The sequence below is a fragment of the Colias croceus genome, chromosome 19 (assembly GCF_905220415.1).
Source record: "Colias croceus chromosome 19, ilColCroc2.1".
NCBI classification, from domain to species: domain Eukaryota; kingdom Metazoa; phylum Arthropoda; class Insecta; order Lepidoptera; family Pieridae; genus Colias; species Colias croceus.
Genome location: NC_059555.1, coordinates 2,960,791 through 2,983,544, shown reverse-complemented (window position 1 = coordinate 2,983,544; position 22,754 = coordinate 2,960,791). Strand labels below are relative to the sequence as shown.

At 33.7% G+C, this 22,754-nt stretch overlaps 1 protein-coding gene and 1 long non-coding RNA gene across 2 annotated transcripts; both read left to right on the top strand.

Annotated features, from left to right (window-relative positions):
• Positions 1-528: 528 nt before the first annotated feature.
• Positions 529-14,892, top strand: LOC123700401 (nose resistant to fluoxetine protein 6-like). The gene is made up of 13 exons (XM_045647611.1): positions 529-1,456; positions 4,861-5,000; positions 6,524-6,848; positions 8,038-8,149; positions 8,965-9,049; positions 9,312-9,478; positions 9,641-9,719; positions 10,133-10,236; positions 10,579-10,749; positions 11,017-11,167; positions 11,666-11,852; positions 12,376-12,515; positions 14,648-14,892. Exons 1-13 carry the CDS (start codon positions 529-531, stop codon positions 14,828-14,830), a joined length of 2,772 nt encoding a protein of 923 aa, XP_045503567.1. The 3' UTR covers positions 14,831-14,892.
• Positions 14,893-19,465: 4,573 nt separating this feature from the next.
• LOC123700307 lies at positions 19,466-20,881 on the top strand. Its single transcript, XR_006752609.1, has 2 exons — positions 19,466-19,600; positions 20,561-20,881. It is a non-coding gene; the product is annotated as an uncharacterized LOC123700307 (long non-coding RNA).
• Positions 20,882-22,754: the final 1,873 nt, after the last annotated feature.

Below are 22,754 nucleotides of genomic sequence, written 5' to 3'. Positions count from 1 at the left end.
AATAAAAATGTGTATTCCATGTGTATTCCCAACATATTCATAACAACAAAACACATCTCACATGAGTTGTTTACATAGGCGTGACCTCACGCGTGTTTTAGTCAAAATGCAGAATTTCAATGTTTTATTTTATTGATAATCTCATTAATGATTAAGCTTAATGTTTTTAAGATTTCTTAGTCACTACGTATATTTAATTAATTTATTATACATTTCCCTTATAACATCATTTATGGTCTATGGATACTGTCGTCATGCCTATTATTATTATTATTTTTTTGGAGTTTGCTATCCACCAATCAAACCACCACCAATTTAAACCTAAAGAACGCATATGAGAAGGGACTTTTGGAAAAATCTGAAGGTAGCATTAAAAAGACTTGGGATGCAATTAAATATATCTGTAAGTTAAACAATAAAACATCGTCTTATTTTGACATTTTCAGCTCTGACCAGAATTCTACTCGGACCCTGAACAAAGTTAATGATTATTTCGCAAATATTGGTGAACAACTAGCTAAAGAAACGATGAAGCAAATCAATAAAACGGAGACTGAATTAGTTCAATTAGCTGCAAATTTAGATGAATCACACACAAATCCTGATAAGTCATTTTTTATAAACCCTACTAATGAGTTAGAAGTGAGTGACATAATTTCAAATTTGAAGAATGACTCCGCTCCCGGATGGGACGGAATTAATTGCCGTGTTATCAAACTTGCTAAATCCGATCTTTCTGCACCAATCACACACATATGCAATCTTAGCATTTCCACTGGTATAGTCCCCTCTCATATGAAATTAGCAAATGTTTGCCCAATACACAAAGGTGGAGATACTTCTAGTTTAGCGAATTTCCGACCTATATCACTTTTAACAATAGTTTCAAAAATAATGGAAAAGCTAATAAACAAAAGATTGCTTAAATACCTGGAACAAAATAAAATGCTTTCAGTAAATCAGTACGGATTTCGTAATGGCAAGTCAACGGAGGACGCCGTCACAAATCTGGTGGATTTCATAACTATGAGACTCGACGGCGGGGAGAAATGTGTGGGCGTCTTCCTTGATCTTGCCAAAGCTTTTGACACGGTGTCCAGACCCATCCTGCTGCGAAAGTTGGAGTTGTTTGGCATTAGGGGTACTGCACTCGACTGGTTCACGTCATACCTATCCAACCGAGAACAAAGCGTTTGCCTGGGTGAATACCTAAGTTCTCCCGCTGCAATAAGATATGGAGTTCCCCAGGGCAGTGTCTTAAGTCCTACGCTCTTTCTTCTCTACGTAAATGGACTCTGTTCACTCAAACTCAACCAGGCTAAGATTTTTGCTTACGCAGACGATACCGCTGTGATTTTCCACGGCAGATCTTGGAGGGAAGCGTATAGCGCTGCAGAAACCGGAATGCAAACTGTCGCCAACTGGCTCCACCACAACTTGCTTAGCCTCAATATAGGTAAAACCAAACTTATGAATTTTAATATAAGCAATAGGACCAATGCCCCGAAAGAATTATCCCTAACAATACATAAATGTCAAAATGACACTTCCAACTGCAAATGTACTGCTCTGGAAAATGTCACCTATATAAAGTATCTAGGTGTGATTATTGACAAACACCTTACCTGGAATTTACAAACTGATTTAGTAAAGACACGTGTGAGAAAATTAACCTACATTTTTAGAAAACTAAGACTAATTGCAGATATCAAAATGATCAAAATGACTTATTTTGCACTTTGTCAATCTATTTTAAACTACTGTCTCGTCTCTTGGGGTTCCGCAAAAAAATGTCATCTTATAAAAGTTGAGCGCGCGCAAAGAGCAATTCTTAAAACCATATTTAAAAAGAATTTAAGATATCCAACCAAAGAATTGTATCAAGAGGCTGGTATACTAACGGTGCGTCAGCTATACATACTAGCAGTAATTCTAAAATTCCATAAAATAGCTCCAAACACAATTATAACGAACGAACGCACTCGAAGAAATCCTGCATGGAGGAAACATAGCTGTAATATGTCTTTCGGTAGCAAGGCGTTTATATTCATGGGACCTCACTTATACTCCATAATTAACAAAAAACTAAATATCTTTCCTATGACCAAGTTCCGCTGTAAAAAATATGTTACAAATTGGCTATTAAATCTAGACTACTTAGAAACTGAAAATCTCGTTACAATAATATCTTGATTAAAATATAAATTCAAACATTTACCGACTATTAAAATAATCACTCATACAACATCTACACATACACATACACACACACTCATATACACGCACGCATACACACACGCACATATGCACACTTAATATTTAAATGGCAATTAAACTTTGAAATATTTTTATGTACCTAATACGGCGAAAGAGATTGAGCCCCACAACACAGGGGATCCTAGTGTGGGGTTCAATGCAGAACATGTAAAGTATATTATGTAACATTTCTTGTAATTAATAAAGAAATTTTTCATTTTCATTTTCAATCATATTTATGGATGCATACGTTGAAGCACTGGTGGAAACGGATTCAACTAGATATCAATACTTATAATATTATAAACCTGAAGAGTTTGTTTGTTTGTTTGAACACGCTGATCTCAGGAACTACTGGTCTGATTTGAAAAAAATATTTCGGTGTTAGATAGCCCATTTATCGAGAAAGGCTATATATATCATCACCTTAGGGCGGCCGTACACGGACCGCTCGAGCAGTTAACGGCTGAGCGACGTACACGGACGGCTCGAGCGGTCGGTCGTTGACGGCTCGAGCCGTCGGTTCTTGACTGCTCGAGCCGTCGCTACCAACCGCTCGAGCCGTTGATTTTTTGACTAGTCGCGTCATTGATTTTCAGGGGGAGAGGAAGCCGTCGACGCCTCTAGCGCAGTCAACGGCTCGAGCAGTCAGTGTATGCCTCACGACCGCTCGCGAGCCGTCAACGGCACGATGGAATTTCGTCATGCAGTTGACGGCTTGAAGCGGTCGCGACGGCTCGAGCCGTCACGTGTACGGCGGTGTATGAATGCCTATAGTTCACCGCGCGGTCGCGGCTTCAAGCGGTCGGTCTCAACTGCTTGAAGCGGTCCGTGTACGGCCGCCCTAAGACCAACAGGAGCGGACCAATGCGGGTGAAACCGCGGGGCACAGCTAGTGTTTTCTATAGGGGAATAATAAAACAAGCGACTGAAAAATAAGAGCCAGTGAAGATGAGATATATTTTTAATAACTTGATCGGTATAGATTTGAGTAAGCAACAAATAAACTAAACAAGCAACGAATATTGGATAGTAAGAAAAGAATTAGTGCTATCAAATTGTATAGGTTCGTTCTATAAAATAATGCATTCTATGGATATGGGCTATGGCCGGTCGCGAGTGGTATAGCTTTGGCAGACTGAAGCCTACTAAAATAGTCCCATTGAGTCCCTGTGAATATCTTATAATGTACCAAACATTATTACATCTCATCTCAAACATTATCTCTCTTCTATTTTCCATACTGACCCGTGTCAAAAATCTACCCTGTATATAAAAAATATAAGTAAACAAAGTATTATTACATTGCAAATCAGTTGACGTCGGTCCGACCTTCATAAAACAATGAAATACTCCGAAAATAATGAACATTATTGACATAAATAATAACAATTTATGATTTATAATACAAAAAAAAATGTAAATTAAAAATAATTGTTTCATAACAAAATTGTTTAGTTCATAACAGATCTTTCTAGCGGTTAGAAGTTATAAGTTTTAAAGCTTTCGTCAAGTCTTGTTTACTGCAAAAATGAAGATAGTGCTAATATTAATTGGAATTTTGCATAGCAGCTATGCCGTGATATATAGGCTTAATTGTAAGTATTGTTTTAAAAATCTATATCTTTATACAAATTTTAATATATTTAAAAATATTCTCGTCGAATAATTATACGTTTAAGTTGGTTTAAATAATTTACTTCAGTAAATGTTATAGCGATGTTTTCAAAATCGCCTAAAAGCTCTTAATTCATAGCAACAATTAATTTACGGTATCACTTCATAACTGACTTAAAAATGGAGGAAATCAATTCGACTGTGTTTTATAGTGAAACTTTTATTACATCGTCTCAAACTTTTTGGTCTGTGTAGCGCATGTCACGTGACGCACGATACGTACGATAATTATCGTACAAATACGATAATTTTTAGTTAGATGTCTATTCTATACTCTATAGTGTGAAAAAAAGTTTCACTTTTACCGTGGTTTCATAAAACCACACAACCTTTTTTTTATTTTCAGACTGGTTTAACCTATTTATAATACTCAGTTATTTTTTGTTTTTATTGGAAAGCTGGTGCTACCGGTGTATAATTAAGTCTTGTTCTGATTACATACATGAATATAACAAATAAACTTTAAATTGTTATACTAAACCAGCCACACCGAGACATTGTCTTGGTGTTGATCAGTTAATACTTAATATACCAACATAATACGTACCTATTTACTATTATACGGTTTTCTACTTTTTAACTGTGCCTTTTTAACTGTGCTGTGTGTTTTCATTCAATATACAAAGCTTAAGACGCCGGTTGAAAAGGAAACTATTATTAATAACTATTAATCAATTAAACCATCGAAGTAGGTATAATAAATAAAAATATTTAAAAAAAATATTTAAAATTTCACCATAACGAAAATAACTGTATGGATACATTATACTCATAAATACAGTAAAAAATAAATTCTGCTTTTCATTTAACTTAGTTAATACATTTTTCTGAACCATTACAACGTGCTCTACTTGCAGTTAGAAGAAATAATATCATATTCCTTTCATAACTTCACACTGTATTTTACAACTTTTTAGTAATTTTTAGCAACAGAATACAACCGTATGCCGCCAAAATTTCGTTTGGATGATTATGATAAATGTTTAAACGAACCCGATGGTGTTTATTGTGCTGTGGAATTCGCTCTAGTGTCTGATACACCAAGTAACCTTTTAACTATGATTCAGGTGAGAATTTTTGGTCATTGATCAATGCCAAGGTACTGAAGTAAAGATAAATATTACTACACACATACTATATAGTATAAAACAAAGTTGCTTTCTCTAAATCTCTATCCCTATATATGCTTAAATCTTAAAAACTACGCCACGGACTTTGACGCGGTTTATTATAGATAGTAGATTCAAGAGGAAGGTTTTAGTCTTAGTTTTAGTATGTAATTATTAGGTTTTAGGCTGGTTGCAGAGCTTGACCGACCGTCAGTGCGTACCGTCGGTCCTGACGATACGCATCAACAATTGTATGATTATGACACTAATGCGCATGACAATACGCGTGCGTATGGTCGGTCTAGCTATGAACGGTTTTATGAATTTCCATACATATGACAAGCGCGACTGACGTACGCACTGAAGGTCGGTCTAGCTCTGCAACCAGCCTTAGACAAGGCTGGCGAAAAGCTAGTATATATTAAGTCAAATACAATTACCTTGAAATAAATAGAATATGTCATTGAACTAAAGTAGGTATGTGTTGTTTTTGACGATCGCAAATAGAATGTTATTGTTGTCTCCGCGAGGAGATTGTGATACCTCTGAATGACATGCGTTATCACCTCATACGTTTTAATTTGTTGAGCTTGCACGACCAATAGTGATGTTATTACAATCGCGAATTCGCGAGACATCATATGGGCCCTGTACACAATGGGCAGTGTTGGGCGAGTAGAGGCAATCACGATAGTGTAGAGACATAAATGTGAATTATCGGCCGTCGTTGTAGATATTTTTTCATAATTGCCGTAGTGGCAGCAAACATGGACGATCATTAATTGTTGGACCAACGCTGTGCATTGTGTACATGGCTATAAGGTAACAATACGGAAGTACACAAAAGCCACAAAGTTTCCGCAAGCTTTTGTAATAGCAGCTAAGGTAAACAGATTAGCAGCTAATACGTTAAGAAAAGTATGAAATATATTATGTACTTAAATTACTTTTATTGGCCTGATATAAAATAATTTTTTATCGTAGAACGTTACTTTTATTTATTAAATAATTGTTTGTTTTAGAGTGTCAATATTTATCTGTTGTACCTTGTTTACTTTTTCTAACTTCACATTTTCAATGCATTAAATATCTCAAATCAATACATATTATAATCTGATTCAATGAACTGTTACATTTATAATTCAAAAATAATAACCCTCTTCTCTTGGATGTACAAGGTCCCTTACCTTGTCAATTGTAGAAAAATAATAAGTATCTAGGTACTTTTACTTGGAAAGAAGAATTCGCAACCTAATTATGATTTAGTCACATCATAATGATATTCAGATACTTTTAGTCAAAATATACTTAATAAAAAATTATGATACAATAACATGTTATGATATTGGAGATGAATCATAATTTTATCATGTTTAATTGCCGTGATATTTTAGGTGCATATCTTATTTACAATATGTCTAACGTGTGTTATTATTATCTTATTGTGACAAACCAATGATATATGAATAATTTTATTACAGGAATATTCGCAACACAGTGATAGCCATTTCAACCATACAAAACCATATTATGGAATATGTTTAACGCAGTCATGTCACAGTTATATAAAAAATAAAGCAGTGGGCACAAAGGAGAGCCTTGAGGGATGCCTGAATGAATCATTATGGAATGAATACAAACTAAAAACCAAAGTATTGGATAACATTAAATGCACAAAATCCAACGAAGAAGTAAATGTAGACGGTGCAGATATTGCAATTCTACTTCTGATATCAATGATTATAATGATCAACTTCATAGCAAGCTTCTATGATTTTATATGTGTGAGGTGTATAAAAAAGCAAGGTAAATTATTGATTGAACATTTTTAAAGAAATTATTCCCTTCGCTTTTGAATTTACTTTTGTTGACCTTACTTTACCTGATATAAAATTATTTTTAATCGCAGAAAAATACTTTTATTTATTAAATAATTGTTTTTAACCCTTAGCTGGTATCGGGGGTCAAAAATCACCCCAGTGCAACGAAATTTTGGTCATAACTCTTTAGTGTTATAACTTATACTCTTGTTCATCTAGCTAATCTCATAACATCTCGGGCGTGAGATGGACGACATACAAGTGTTACTTTTCTGTTACAAGGAGCCGAGGTACGTACACTGCTGGGGTCAAAAATCACCCCCGATACCATTTGTGTAAGTTTGTCTGAATTTATTCTAAAATTATTTTCTTTATTTTTTGAGTTATAAACGATCATTATGGAGAGTTTTTTGACTGACGATCAAATAGCTGAATTATTAGATGACGAAATAGAAGAAAATGAACCGGAAACCTTCAACAGACCAGCTGCTTCTGTAAGTGATGATGAACAAATAAGTGATTGTTAGGAAGAAGAGTATGTTAGAAGCTGACTCCTCAACTTCAAGTTCTGATAGTAGCAGCGAAGGAGATGATGATGAAGAAGAAGCAGCTAGTCATACCTCTGGCGAACAGCGATCATATGTTCTAAATGTTAGAAATTTTACTAAGAATTTTGTTACTGGTTCATATAAGTTGTCATTTTTTTTGTTTAGACTGTATAAGAAAACTAAAGTTAGAATATTTTTATGTTAATTTTTAGTTTTTGTAGAATTTATGGATCTCAAAGTGAACATCACTAAAATTAAACCAAAAATAAGATATAATTTGATTTGAAAAATTAGTATGGTTCATTACTTTATAGAGCACTATATTGTCGTTAAATGCTTACTTTAAGAGTTACTTTATTAATAAAAGAGGATTAAAAAGTAAAAAAACCTGTTTTTATAACAATTATTTTTAATTTTCTCGTGGGGTCTTTTTTTACCCCCGATACCAGTTATGTTGGCCAAGTTTAGCGATACCAGCTAAGGGTTAAAGAGTATCAATATTAATTATCTATTGTACCTTGTTTATACTTTACATTTTAAATACATTAATTAATATTATTGCTATCATTCCGTGCACTGTTACATTTTCTATGTTTCATTAACTGTTTTTTAAAACCCTTTTTTCAGCGAATAAATATCTTATTAATTTTTCAATACAAAAAAATTGGTTAAAACTTGTCAACATCCGTGACAGATCTGATCCTCGGCAAAACCAACTGAGAAGCCTGGATGGACTGAAGTAAGTTTTTATAACGTTGTTTTTATAAATTTATAAAGAACTTAGAGCCATAAGGCCGCCTTTTGTACATTTAAATCCATTAAGATATTATAAAATATGATTAAATCTGATTTACAATAAAGAATAAATAAATAAATAAATAAGAATAGACAAAATTCGATCACGAGGCGGGACTCGAACCCGCATCCTTTCGCGCCATTCCGGGGCGGATGCCTCACCAAGTCAATCACTCGCAACCCGCCCGAGCGATCGAATTTATTCTATTCTTTCAGTTTTTTATGTGTCTAAGGGACACACCGCGCGCCATCTATTGAGAATATTAACAACCATCTCAACCAATTTTTTCTATTCATACTAATATTATAAATGCGAAAGTAACTCTGTCTGTCTGTCTGTTACTCAATCACGCCTAAACTACTGAACCAATTTGCATGAAATTTGGTATGGAAATATTTTTGATACCCGAGAAAGGGCGAAGCCGGGGTGGACCTCTAGTTCTTTATAAATTTATATTTAAGTATAAAGCATGCTAATTTATAAAGAATGCCATAAAACCAAAAATATCAATTTCAACGTTGATTTAATCGATTTCAAAAAAGGATGTTGAGTGATTGAGTTTATTTGCGATTGTTATTTTAAATTATATTCTGTATTTGACTCTTTGGCTCGTTCTTACCGTACATACTTTGTTAATTCAAAAAAAACTTGAGCTATTTTCATTTTTCTTGTTATTTCCAAATAATTTAAAGCTATTTCTTTGTTCTCATGACAAATTAATATTTTAAGGTATCTATTTAATTTAATTTATTTCACAGAGCACTTACGATATGTTTTGTTATTCTTGGTCATTCTATTCAACCGTTGGTGCTACTTTGTCAGAATACACACTTTCTGGAATCGGTGAGTAATAAGTGTCGGTGAGTTTATTTGGAAGAAAGATTATAATTATTTTTTACTAACATTCCCAAAAACATCGAAAGGCTCTGAAAGTGTATTTGTGTTTATGTCAATGTTTGTACATCACCAACTCCCTTTGTTTCTTCAAAAGGTTCTTTAAAATAGCTCCGTTAGTTACTACCTTCAAGAAAGAAAAACAAAAAATTAATTTCTCATTTATTTAGACGTCTATAAAAAGTCACTTAAAAGTTCTCTATGTTTGCAGACATTTGACTATGTGGGATATCAATTTGGGTACAACGGTACCATAATTGTTCAAATATTCTTCTTAATTTCGGGATTATTACTGTCATACAATCTGCAAATCGCGGCGGAGACCAAAACCTTGGACTGGCTTGAAATACCTAAGCGAATTGGTATACGATGGCTGAGGTAAATATTTTTAAAATTAGGTTTAAGACGATAATATTTGCTTGTTATTTCCTTTTATTTGATATTTCATCATAGTCATCAGCGTGAAAACCCATATTTATTTCTAGAAAACGAACTGTGTTTTTATTATGTTTGTGTCATTACTATTTATTTATTTTTTAGATTGACGCCACCATATGCAATTGTCTTAGCAATAACTTCTACATGGCTCAGATACGCTGGATCGGGACCCTTTTGGAAGGTAATGTGAAAGTTTTATATATTGTGATCAGAACTCTTATAAACTTGTGATTATAATTTGTTATTGAATAATCATCATCATCATCATCATCATCATCAGCCCATTAAGTTCCCATTGATGGGATACGGGCCTCTCATATGGGCTCAGGCCGTAATCCAGCACGCTACTCGCTATCCAGAAGTGTTGGTAGATGTCACATGTCGTCGAATTTTTGATTCTTCTGCACGTCGGTTTTCTCGCGATGTTTTCCTTCACCGTTTTAGTATCTAGTGGTGATGTTATAAAATGCACAGATAAATTTAAAAGTCATTTTACTTCCTGCACGCCCGCCCGGTCTCGAACCCTCGTCTACTCCGATGTCCTCATCACTGAGCCACCATTGCTTAATTGACTAATAATAGGTTTTATTTCAGACAATAGTAAATGACGCAGTGACTGACTGCCGCCAATCATGGTGGATCCACCTCTTTTGCATAAGAAATTATTATAAAAATAGCCAGTGCATGCTTCACGCATGGTTTGTAATATTTTTGTATTGATAACAACTTTCTCGCCTTCTATTAAGTTCTTAATTATAGATTTTTATCTGCAACTAAACTATGTAAACTATCATAAAGTTCATTTAAAATAAGTAGGTAATACACATAGTTCAATCAATTCATTAAACTATTTATGTCATTACATACACCTACACAAATAAAGGTATATCACATAACAATTAATAAACTGAGCTAACAAGCTACACTGCTTTTCGATATTTCCTCCAACAAGTTTGAGTTTAAAAAATCAGTACAAAGAAGTGGTACATTCTCTAATAAACAAAAAAAAATATCAAGTAAAAAACTAACAATATTTTCAGGTATGTAGCAGCAGATTTTCAATTGCACATAGTTGGTTTGATCCTCTGTGTGTTATTTAAGGGACGAATCAGAAGAATTTTTCTAGTAATATTGTTGATGATTGGAGTTATAGCACCAGCTTTCCATACGTACTTCCAAGATTTGAATGGATCGTTAGTTATAACATTGGAGTAAGTTATCAATTTAAATTTAAACTAAGTGATACTTTTGATTTGTATGATTTATAAAAAATATTAATGATCACCTAGTACTTCTAGAAAAAGAACTTTCCTTACCTTCTACTTACAAAATAAACAAACATATGGAAATTGATTAAAATCTAGTTCCCTTTTCCTTTCCACTAAAAAATTTTAAATTTCTATGTGCATATAAGTAAAATCTATATAAATAGCCATAAAGGCATTTCTTCTTCTAAAACATATTTTAATTGATTTCAGAACGATAAGAAACATCTTTGTCACTGACCCAACATTTGTGAACGTGTATACACCCACACACACAAACATGGCTTGCTTTGTCATTGGCCTTGCACTTGGGTTAATTATCTACAACATGCAAAATAGCAGCTTCGATATTAAAAAGTATAGGGTAAGTAACTAACCAAAAAGATTTCAATGTGCGAAGTAAGATTTGTCTACAATTCATCATAAAGCCTAAAAAAAAATAATTAACAAAGCTTAACACAATAAAACTTATGAAATTATTATATTGTCACCGATCCTTGATAAGTGCTTGGATTCTATTTGTCTGTTTAAACTGGCACGGGGCAAAATCGAGTCTATAGGATTCGGTTACATATACGACCATACATACGACATAGTCGCTTTTTCCCTATCAATAATCTATATCCCTATGTATGTATGCTTTAATCTTTAAAACTTCACAACGGTTTTTTAATAGATAGAGTGATTTTCGAGGAAGGTTATAACCTTTTTTTTAAATTTAACGAGGAAGGTTATAACCTTTTTCTAAATTTAAATTTAAAAAAAGCAGGCGAAGCCGCGGGCAGATAGCTAGTAAATAATATGAAAAAATATTTTTACATCACCCCGTGGCGCAGACAGCTTCAAATGCATTAATTTTCAGAAATACCTGCCCATGTACTACGCAATAGTGCCAGTAGGATTCGCCCTTGCTATAGCAGGCATGGCTGCATACAGAGACGGTCCACGGCTCTCTATATACATACGAGTCTTGTTCTCTTTACTACTAAAGCCTGTATTTGGAATGTGCGCCGCAGTTTTTATATTTGGTATGGTGTTCAAATTTGAAGGTAAGTTTTTAGCATAGAGCACTAAAGTTTTTAGGTTATGCAAATGTCATTCTTATGGAGATCGTGGGAATGTGAGTGTCCGGTGATTATAATGATAAACCAATAGATGTTAAAGTTTTCTTATTTTATCTTATCTTTATCTTATTGTATTTCTTCACTGCACATATTGTGGTAGTGAAGAATAGAGCAATAAATGTTAAAAATTTATAATATAAAAATGAATCGCAAAATGTGTTGGTAAGCGCATAACTCGAGAACAACTGAACCGATTTCGTTAATTATTTTTTTATTACATTCCCATTCTCGTACTTCAGTACGAGGATGGTTCTTATGGAGAGAAAACGTAAAAATGTACCACGGGCGAAGCCGGGGCGGACCTCTTCTCAGAATCTACTTGAAGTACGTAGAAATGTACTTAGATCTAAAATGAAGAAAAACTTGCCATTGCCAATTATTATTCACATAGTAATGCACTATTTCTTACCGTTACTATATTTTAATATCCTTTATATTATGTTTTCAGGAACAATTCGCGGATTCTTGGAGGCACGCATTTGGACTGTTATATGTAGAGTTTCCTATTGCGCTTATCTCTGTCACATTGCCTTAGTCAGGATGATGACTGGTTCCAGTATCATGATAAGAGTCAACGTGATACATTTAGTGAGTCTGTAGTAATTAGAAATTATCATTACCTAGGTATATTATTTTGCTCGCATATAAATTGTATAAAATCACCGTTTACAAACAGCGTCGTCAGTTAACAAGTGCTGCATTTTATATAATGCTGAGAATTCTGGATCAGAACGTTATGGTATTGTTAGGAAGTCGGTCTGGTTAGATTCATTTTATTTGAAAACTACTTACACTGAAGTAGGAGATACGGAGAAATTATACAAATTTTTGCTGACATAAATACAGGCCGTCGCAAATTTAGAGGTAGCGCGCACGAGCAACTTTGTCTCCGCAACTATTTTATCTTTCCCACCAATGGGCTAGTATGAAAGTGCGCGCACGTAGCGACTCAACTCCCCATACAAATTGATGAGAGAGACAAAATAGTTGCGGAGACAAAGTTGCTCGTGCGGGCTAGCTCTTAATGTAGATACTAATATCAAAGCATCATAATATAGTTTTTAACCGACAAAAAAGTCCTCCTTTTTTTTGGTTATCAATTCGGCAGGTATTTTTATTTGTATATACTCCGAAGCTTCCGAACCGATTTACGTGATTCTTTTTTTTTTTTGTTTAATGCGGAATGGTGTCGAATTGGTCCCATAAAAATTTTATACGGATAGGACCAGTAGTTTTTATTTTATGAGCATTTTTGTCTGATCTCGATGGCATTTGAAATGTAGCAAGTAACTCCAATTCACTTCCCGGAAACTGATTGAGCTGAAATTTTGTATACGTATATAAATTGGATAGCGATGAAACATTATCATGACATAGAGCTGTTTTAATGATGGAATCGGAAGATGGCCATAGGAACGCAGTAATATCCCACCAAAAACATAAATATAAAAATGGGAGCCAAGTTCAATCGTCGACTTAAGTGCCGAAACAAGAATTGAGATCTAAATGTATGCCAAGTTCTGTAGATAGTCCAGAAATTTATTTACAAAGATGCATTAAATTCTTATGTGAACTGAAAACTCAATTGTTTTACTTTCACATATAGAACAACGTTTATTCCAAAATATGACTTTTTTAATTTAAATAACAGAATTATTTTCACAAAGCAAAAAAATAATGACCTATTGAACCCCATAATTTTATCAGGCTAGTTTTTATTACCTACTATTTATACATATTATACTATATTTATCTTCTCAAATTGATGTTATTGAACGTTATTATTTGTGAGGTTCTAAAAACTAGCCAAGCACTAAGCACTTAGTATTAAGCTCGTGCACCGACATCAAACCTTTTTAGTAAATAGCACATCTAAATAATAAAAGTATATTAATAATAAAATATAAATTATAACATAATATAAGTATAGTAGTAATAATATCAAATCTTTTTAATTTTTTACTTTTCCGTTTTTGAAGTCGGTTGTTTTTAACGTAGTTATTTTTATTCATACGCTGATTCCGTAAAAAATACACATAACATCCTTGACGATTTTTTTTCAATTCGATAAATCCTTAAAACCTGTTCACCTCTGAGTGACATTAACGCGCTGACCTTTTCCATTTACACGCGCGCTTACATTTAACAATTCAATTATGATGCTGCATCAAACGAGTGAATTCTCATTTTAACCGCACTATGTCAAATTATTTTGGAGTAAACAGTAGTAGAGCATTCTTTCGTTGTTCTTAGTGCGTTTGAAAAGATTCTACGCATTGTTCTTATACTGATTCATTTACACTAAAATATCACAAAATAATGCTCTTGCTCTATCTTGCTCTAGCTTTATTTTCGTTTGATATGAATGTACCGTAAGATTATGTATAAATTTATAAAGAATAGAAAAAATTCGATCACGAGGCGGGACTCGAACCCGCATCCTTCGCGCCATTCCGGGGCGGATGCCTAACCAACTCAGCCACTCGTGACCCGCCCGAGTAATCGAATTTATTCTATCCTTTCAGTTTTTATGTGTCTTAAGGGACACACCGCATCCGCCCCGGAATGGCGCGAAGGATGCGGGTTCGAGTCCCGCCTCGTGAATTTTTTCTATTCTTTATAAATTTATATTAATAAAGCATTTGAATGCCATAAAAACCAAAAAATATAAATTCAAGATTATGTATATTTATTCTAACTATTCATTTCGCTTGTTTCAGTTTAATTTAACCCTCGGCATGGTGTTCATGGCTTTCTTAATAGCAGTGGGCCTGTATCTTTTCGTTGAGGCGCCATTCTTGGGAATCATAGACACGATTAGAGCAAGAGACACAAGCCATCGGAAAGCAAGCGTGAACAGTTTAAAGAACAAAAATTTAATTGAAGCAAACACTGCTATATAATATTTATATAGTAGAATAATTTTATAGTTTAATCTAATCTAATCTATCTAATCTAATCTAATCTATCTAATCTAATCTAATCTATCTATCTAATCTTAATATATATAAATCTCGTGTCACAATGTTTGTCCTCAATGGACTCCTAAACCACTTAACCGATTATAATAAAATTCGCACACCATGTGCAGTTCGATCCAACTTGAGAGATAGGATAGTTTAAATCTCAAATCGTTCTAGAGAAAGCGGGCGAAGCCGCGAGCGGTAAGCTAGTATATCATATAAATCTCGTGTCACGATGTTTGTCCTCAATGGACTCCTAAACCACTTTTATAATAAAATTCGCACACCATGTGCAGTTCGATCCAACTTGAGAGATAGGATAAATCTCAAATCGTTTTAGAGAAAGCGGGCGAAGCCGCGGGCGGTAAGCTAGTACTGTATTAAATTATTTTTATGAATTACATATTTTTAGTTGATAGTTGATAGATTCTTAAATGTAACTTTAGATAATTAAGAATGAGAAGACGACGTTTTTATTGCTTGTTTTGTAATAATATTCAATGTATAAAAATATTGGGGATTTTAAAAAAGTGTATAATATAATAGTAGGTATTGGACTGAGTGTTGGAACTATTACTGGTACCTATGTTTGTACCGTAGATTTGTATGTTAATCTACACGTGGATTTTGTTAATCTCTTATAAATGAAATATAAAGATTTCTTATGTTTATGACTGTGTAGGTATAATATTATATATGACTAAAAAAATATATTTGGTCGCGTCTGCAGGATATTGGAGTACCTCAGAAATAAATTAATAATTAATATCATAAGATCTATGTATGAAAAATACACCTAGGTACAGTTTCCCACAATGGCTTGTTATCGGATGACATACGCGTATATGCAGGAGTACGTCAAGGATGTTTGCTCTCACCTCTGCTCTTTATTATTGTCTTAGATGGCATTATGCTTGAAACCACTGTCAAAAACGCCGCGGTATTGAATGGGGTTTGACTGACGCTCTCGAGGACTTAGATTATGCAGACGATCTATGTCTGTTCAGTCACACCCGTGAGGATATACTAGCCAAGCTTAATGACCTACAGTGAGAAGCTACAAAGAGGGGCCTGAAGCTAACTCGCAAGACGAAAGAGATGAGGTTTGGCGAAACGAGCCGCTGCGTACTGCGTTGGAAGCGTTGTGACAGAGAACGGTGGTACGGAAGAAGACATCGTTTCAAGGATAGCCAAAGCCAGGGCAACTTTCGCTCGGCTGCGACCCGTGTGGCAATCGAGTAAATTGACACGGAGGCTTAAGCTCAAATTTTTTCAACGTAAAAACTGTATTATACGGGTGTGAAACATGGAAGGTCACAAAAGACATCACGCGCCAGCTGCAGGTATTTGTTAACCGCTGTCTCCGCCGAATCATCAGAATTTACTGGCCAGAAACTATCTCCAACGACGACCTTTGGTAATGCTGCGATGAGACACCGGTCGCCCATCAGATTTGACGACGTAAGTGAGGCTGGATTGGCCACACGCTACGTAGAGACCCGGAACACATACCAAAGCAAGCTTTGGATTGGAACCCCCAGGGAAAACGGAAACGTGGGCGTCCAAAGCTCACTTGGCGTCGTAGTGTTATCGCAGAGGCCAAGTCAATCGGAAGATGCTGGAGCGAGATAAAAAGAGCTGCCCAAAATCGACACGCATGGCGGAGTACTGTTTACGCCCTTTGCCCCAGCTAGGGGCCTTAGGATATTAAGTAAGAATATTTGTGCTCTTTTACAGACCCTGAAGTTAAATAATAAATTGTAATGTCTAGTATTTCTTATTATAAGCACATTAAAGTGTTTGCTGCGGTTCGATTTAAAACTGATTTATGTTTTGGGAATATTCTTCCTAATGGAGATTCCAAAATATGATAATGGTAAAAAATATGATATGTTGTATGAGTCCCGTAGAATATTTCGTCGTTATAACAAAAAAAAGAGCGTGTGTGCCGAGCACACTTGTCAGAAGTGAAACTTCTTTGGCAAGATTCAAATGTGGTATCGAGCGCGAAAGATAGTCATCGTGTTTTTAGTAAAGTTACTATGTAAACTAACGTAATTTAATACTTAGGTACATATTCTATAATGGTGTGTTCAAACTGTTAATCTACATTTAATTTAGATTATTATTTGATACTAAGTAATGTAGAATTTAAACCACATTCATGTTTTCTTCAGATTTTAAGATTTTCTTATCAGAGTGTTCAATTTTAATGTAGTTAAATTTTATAAGAGACAATAATTAAGAAAATTTTAAAATAAAGTGTCACGTATTTTTTTTAAACGACGAATGACGAAAAACGACCTAATCGCGGACGAAGTCGCGGGCAACAGCTAGTAATAATAATAAATTTCTTTATTTGCATAATGTGTGTACAAAGATATTACTCATACTTAGGTAGAATCAACACATTAGCCATAAATGGCGTGCAAATTCCGCAACATTATTTTATATAAAAAGTACATTATTTCATTGTCACATGATAAAATTTACACATTTTATCTGGGGGCACGGTAGTGCCCCCGCCAAGACGAGCCAAGCGAAAGCGAAGCGCACGGGCACTACCTACCTTTTCTCGAAGCGCTTCGACGTTTTTTTGAACCCTCATAACTTGGGTTTGGATTATGCTAGATCAACAAAATTTTCGGGATATATTGTCAATAGCGGACTTATTGAACATATTAAGTTTTAATTACATTAGCTTTTATACTTCAGATTTTATTTATATCTAAAAAACGCTAATTTCGTCACTGACTCACTGATGATCATCAAAATTCTTAAGGTATTTCCTAATGTCCTAGAAAGCTGAAATTTTGTATGTAAGCTAGTATTAGCACACAAACAACAAAAAAATTATAAAACTTGTAACTTTCATCCCCCAACCCCTTAAACTAGGGGATGGGAGTTTGTATCAAACCTGTAATTTTAAATTGAATTTTGATGACGCTAGAGGTCTAATCTAATAGTCTAAAACTTGGTTCCCCTAGATATATAATATATATGTATAGGTACTTCTTGTTAAAAAAAATTAAAAATGTATTCGACATAGGTATATTGAGACACATAAGTACTTCAGATCAGATAATATAAATATGAATGAATAGAAGTGTTGCAAACGTCTCCTGCCTCTTACGGTACCACACAGTAGCTAAAATTAAAAAAAAATTGTCCTTGACAAGAGAGTGAGCTATAAAAAAGGCGTCTCTGATGTGCAAGAAATACACCCCAAAAAAAGAAGAAAAAAATAAAAAAAATTTTTGTTACTAACAACTTACAAAAAGAAATGAAATCCCACCAAAAACATTTTCATGTAAAATGTTGCCAAGACGAGCCCATATGACTCGCACTGTCAAAAAGTTATCAGATATCATGTAGAGCCAAGCTTCTAACACTACACGCCCTAACTCTACAAGGCCTAACTTCACAAACTCTACACCTTAGTCAAAATATATGGCTTGGCCGTTCGTTACTACAAGAACTATTGTATAACACAAAAGTAATGAACAGTGAATTAATTTTTCACCTTACGCCGATGTGAATGAAGCGAAATGGCCAAGCCACATATTTTGACTAAGGTGTAGAGTTTGTGAAGTTAGGCCTTGTAGAGTTAGGGCGTGTAGTGTTAGAAGCTTGGCTCTACATGATATCTGATAACTTTTTGACAGTGCGAGTCATATGGGCTCGTCTTGGCAACATTTTACATGAAAATGTTTTTGGTGGGATATTATATTCATAAATAAAATTAAACATAATATGTTACAAATTTAAATATTCAGATACATTATAGAAATTTTTGTTATTTAGCCACTCATATAGTTTTGTCTTAAAAGGATATTTAACATTTTTATAGTTTCGGGAAGTTTATTAAATATACGAATACACATAGCATGACAATTTTTGGTATACAAAGTGGTCCTGGGTGTTTTATTGTAAACAAGTCTATCTGGATGACGGTGGTCGTGGCTGTATATTTCTTGGGCCAAAGATACCAAAATCTTCGCCTTACTCAATGACGTGACGGTATTACCATGATGTGACCTTTAAATTTTACTGTCAACGCTCGTAAAGAAGTTTCACTTCTAAAATTGTTATTAGTAAGTTAAATTAGGGACATTTATTTTTTTCTGAAAATAGTCTGCCAAAATAAAGACATAATATTTTAAACGGTTATTCATAGGTACTATCATGAATGTTAATTCCTCCTTTGACCTTCGCATAGTTAAAATAACAGAACTCTTACTATCTCTCGTATTTATTTAAATAATTCTTTTGTACGGGGCAGAAGGGAAAAAAAACATTAAAACACAATTAAAATTATAACAAAACTGTTTATGTACAACTCTTTAATATATTAGTAAATAATAATGATGTACAACTGTTTATGTACAACTCTTTAATATATTAGTAAAATAATTAACCATAAAACGTACATGGAAATAGAACCTTGAAATTCACAAGGTTTTCATTAAAAATTTCTCTATCAAAACACAGTATGGCTTTCATAAAACAGATAAAAACCTATAATTATATAGAACTGAGGGTACTTTTGGTTTATCATAGTACATTTATCATTTTCGTAATAATAAATCAGATCTGTACCATAATATTATTTTAAATTACACATGCGAGTTTTTAAAATATTGTATTATCACACTATCTGTGGCACTGTAGTAAAGCCACAGATCTAGTGCTAGATCTGTGAGTAAAGCAGTTAACCTTCGGCATACAAGGTGGGGTTATTTTAACCCCAACACTTATAAATTGCGTTGATTTTATATTAAAATGCAACCAAATAACTTAATTTTCACAGTAGCTGAAGTTTAAATATTACCGCGTCGAATCACAGCGTTGAATCAATACTGCGCGCGCCAGGGTCGTGTGAGCACGTGCTCAAAGTGGGTCCCGGGCGTTTTTTACCCCACGTTGTATGGGACGTTGTCAAAAAAATTTGTACCTACTTCTGTGTTTTTTTGTTATTTACTGCTACAATTAGTGTTTTATTTATACTTTTTTATTTTTATTGTAGGTATAGATAGTCAATATGAATAATAATCTGCAGGATGATCGTATTGCGGCGGCCTTATTGGAAGAAAATAAAAATTCGTCGGACGACGAAAACTTTGGGCCAAGAAGTTCCAGGACCACCGCAAAAGCAACCAAGAAGGTCTCAGCGATGTTCTTTCTGTCCAAGACACAATAACACAAAGATAGGAAGACTCTGAACGGATGTTTCAAATGTAACGCCGCCATATGTAAGGAACTTAAGCGAATTTGATGTGTCAAAATTGTACTATTTTAGATAACGAATGATTTCGCTCAAATAGTCATAAAGAGCCAATTATTGTGATTTTTTACAAAGCCTTATTGTCTTATTTTATATAAAAAGTAAAATAATTAAGTTAAAAAGAAGAAATATTTTTGTTGATTTTTTATTTCGATTTAATAACATTTTGTTGAATGCACGGAAAGGTTACGTGATTTTTAAGTTTTTTTTAATAATAAATGTTTAATTTGCTACTTTTTGTTTTTTATTCATTAATGTACGTAACAGAAAAACCCATGCAAACTTATTGCACATGATGCACACATAAAGTAGAGACAATCTCTAATGGGGTTAGTTTAACCCCACGTTGTATAGGTGAGGAGTTTTTTTCACCTTGTATGCCGAAGGTTAAAACATTTGTTTCGATTGTCAAACTAGGGTTAAGCTACTTAGAGCGCGGTCAATTTTTGGATGGGCAATTGGTAGTTAATATTTGAACTGATTATTTTCGTTAAGAGGTATAAGCATATATTGTAATACTGTTACACAGTATTTTAGAGGTTGTATTCAAGATATTGTATTATTTATCCTCCTCCTCCTATGGGTCCTCCTGACACAGGTTTTTGTAAACTTACCAGGAGGACTCATCTTTTATTTTGTAATCTAAGGACTCATCCATTTTCTGTATTTGAAAATTGTGTGTATGAAATAAAGATATTTTTCATTTTCATTTATATTTTGACCTAATTATGCAATTGAGATTTATTTGAGTTTTTGTACTTATTTAGTACTACTACTTAATTACTAATTTAGTAACACTATCTTTATGCTAAATCGCTAAGATAAAAATGTATTGCTAATACTTAACATTTATGACGCAGAACTGCCAATAACAAAATTAAAATTTTATATTTAGAAAAATAAACAACCATTAACTATACAATTTTTTTTATTTTTGTTAACAAATTAAAAAATTTTGCCGCCATGATAGAAAAGTAGATATAGGTATACAATCAAACCGTGATAAAAAGGGTCGAGAAAATTTTGTAATGGCGTGCATGCCAATCCCGGCAGCAATACCTAACAATTTTCCGTACATATGTGATAAAATCCTCACGATATTCAAAAGACGTGTGGCACTCCGAGCGCGGTAAAGCTATAATTGCACAGCATAAAAAGTATCACCGCTGTGCAGGTCGGAGTGGGGGTAAAGCTATTGCATAGCATGCCTTCAAGCCACACCTCCGTGCCTGTCGGAGTGGGAAGCGTGAGGTTTTTCGTCACGGAATTTCTGGATTAGGTCTCCACGCTCAAGGCCAACGATAGAAGATATGCGATAGCTTAAAAAAACACCCATAATAGATTACAAAATAAATATGTAATTATTTCACGACGAATAATAAATTATTAAAACAATATGAATTTCAAATACTGTTATTGTATAGGTAACTATTTAGTACATATTTGTACTAATCAGTAACTATACAAAAGAAGTTTTGCTTTATGACGAAATAACTGATTTGTTTTGTTTGCTATCTTACTGTCTTGTAATTTTTACCTTCAATAATTAACATAATATAATGTATTATTAATTTATTAGTGTATATTTTAAATATAAAAAATACATGTTTGTAGTGATTAAACTTGCGTTAGGTACCTGCCACAGATAATAATCTATTACTACACTAGACTTGGGTACATGTGAAAAGAAATTCATATGGGAATGAGATTGTAGCCTTTATGACTCTAGTCTTCTCACTATCGGACACAAAAATCATATTGCTCAAACAAACTTTAGCATATTTTGTAATATTGGTATGGAACTAAGGATAGGTACGTAACTACTAGTAGTTTGTCGATTCTTGAACCGTCCTCATACCGTCGTCCTTCGGCATTGACTTAGAGAAAAAAGTAATAAATACAATACGTGGATGTCTCGTAGTTAATTTAACGAGAAATACACTTTTAGTTGATAGCAGACCTTGCAGGCGGATACAAGTTGTAAATTGTAGTATTTTTAACGCTTTAGTGAATTTTATTTAGAGCCATGAAGATAGTGATTATATTAATTGGAATTTTTCATAGCAGCTATGCTGTTATCTATAGGTTAAATCGTGAGTATTGGATTATAAAATCTAAAAAAGAAAAACAAACAATATAAGAACAAAAACTTATAGCATGTAGATATGAATACGTATAATAAAATGTAATAATTAGGGTTTACCTGTTTAGCAATTTATTTCTTCAGTATGAATTTGGATTATTACTTCTTATTTTTATTTAAGTTAAAACTGACTGCATCAGGCAGGTTTGCTCTATCATACAGTGAATTCTAAAAGCGATGTTTTGTAAAACGAGTTAACTATTGCAAATTTCACTGAATTATTATTGTCAATTCAATGACTTTTTTTCTAATCATCGTAATTGAGAGTAGAGTAGAGATAGTAGACTACAAATTATTTTCCAATAACATACCTTTAAGCCAGTGCGCTTATGTATAAATTAATATGTAATGTTTGTATACAGTGAACTATAATTATGTTTTATTACCCAATAGCTACCAGTTACGCTTACCATGTAAGAATCAAGGAATCAAGTGTA

Coding starts and splice junctions, on each gene's coding strand:
- LOC123700401 (XM_045647611.1), top strand. CDS start 529: ATGAAGCAAATCAATAAAACGGAGACTGAATTAGTTCAATTAGCTGCA. Junction 5,001..6,523: donor ACCTTTTAACTATGATTCAG/GTGAGAATTTTT, acceptor ATTTTATTACAG/GAATATTCGCAACACAGTGA. Junction 10,750..11,016: donor TCGTTAGTTATAACATTGGA/GTAAGTTATCAA, acceptor AATTGATTTCAG/AACGATAAGAAACATCTTTG.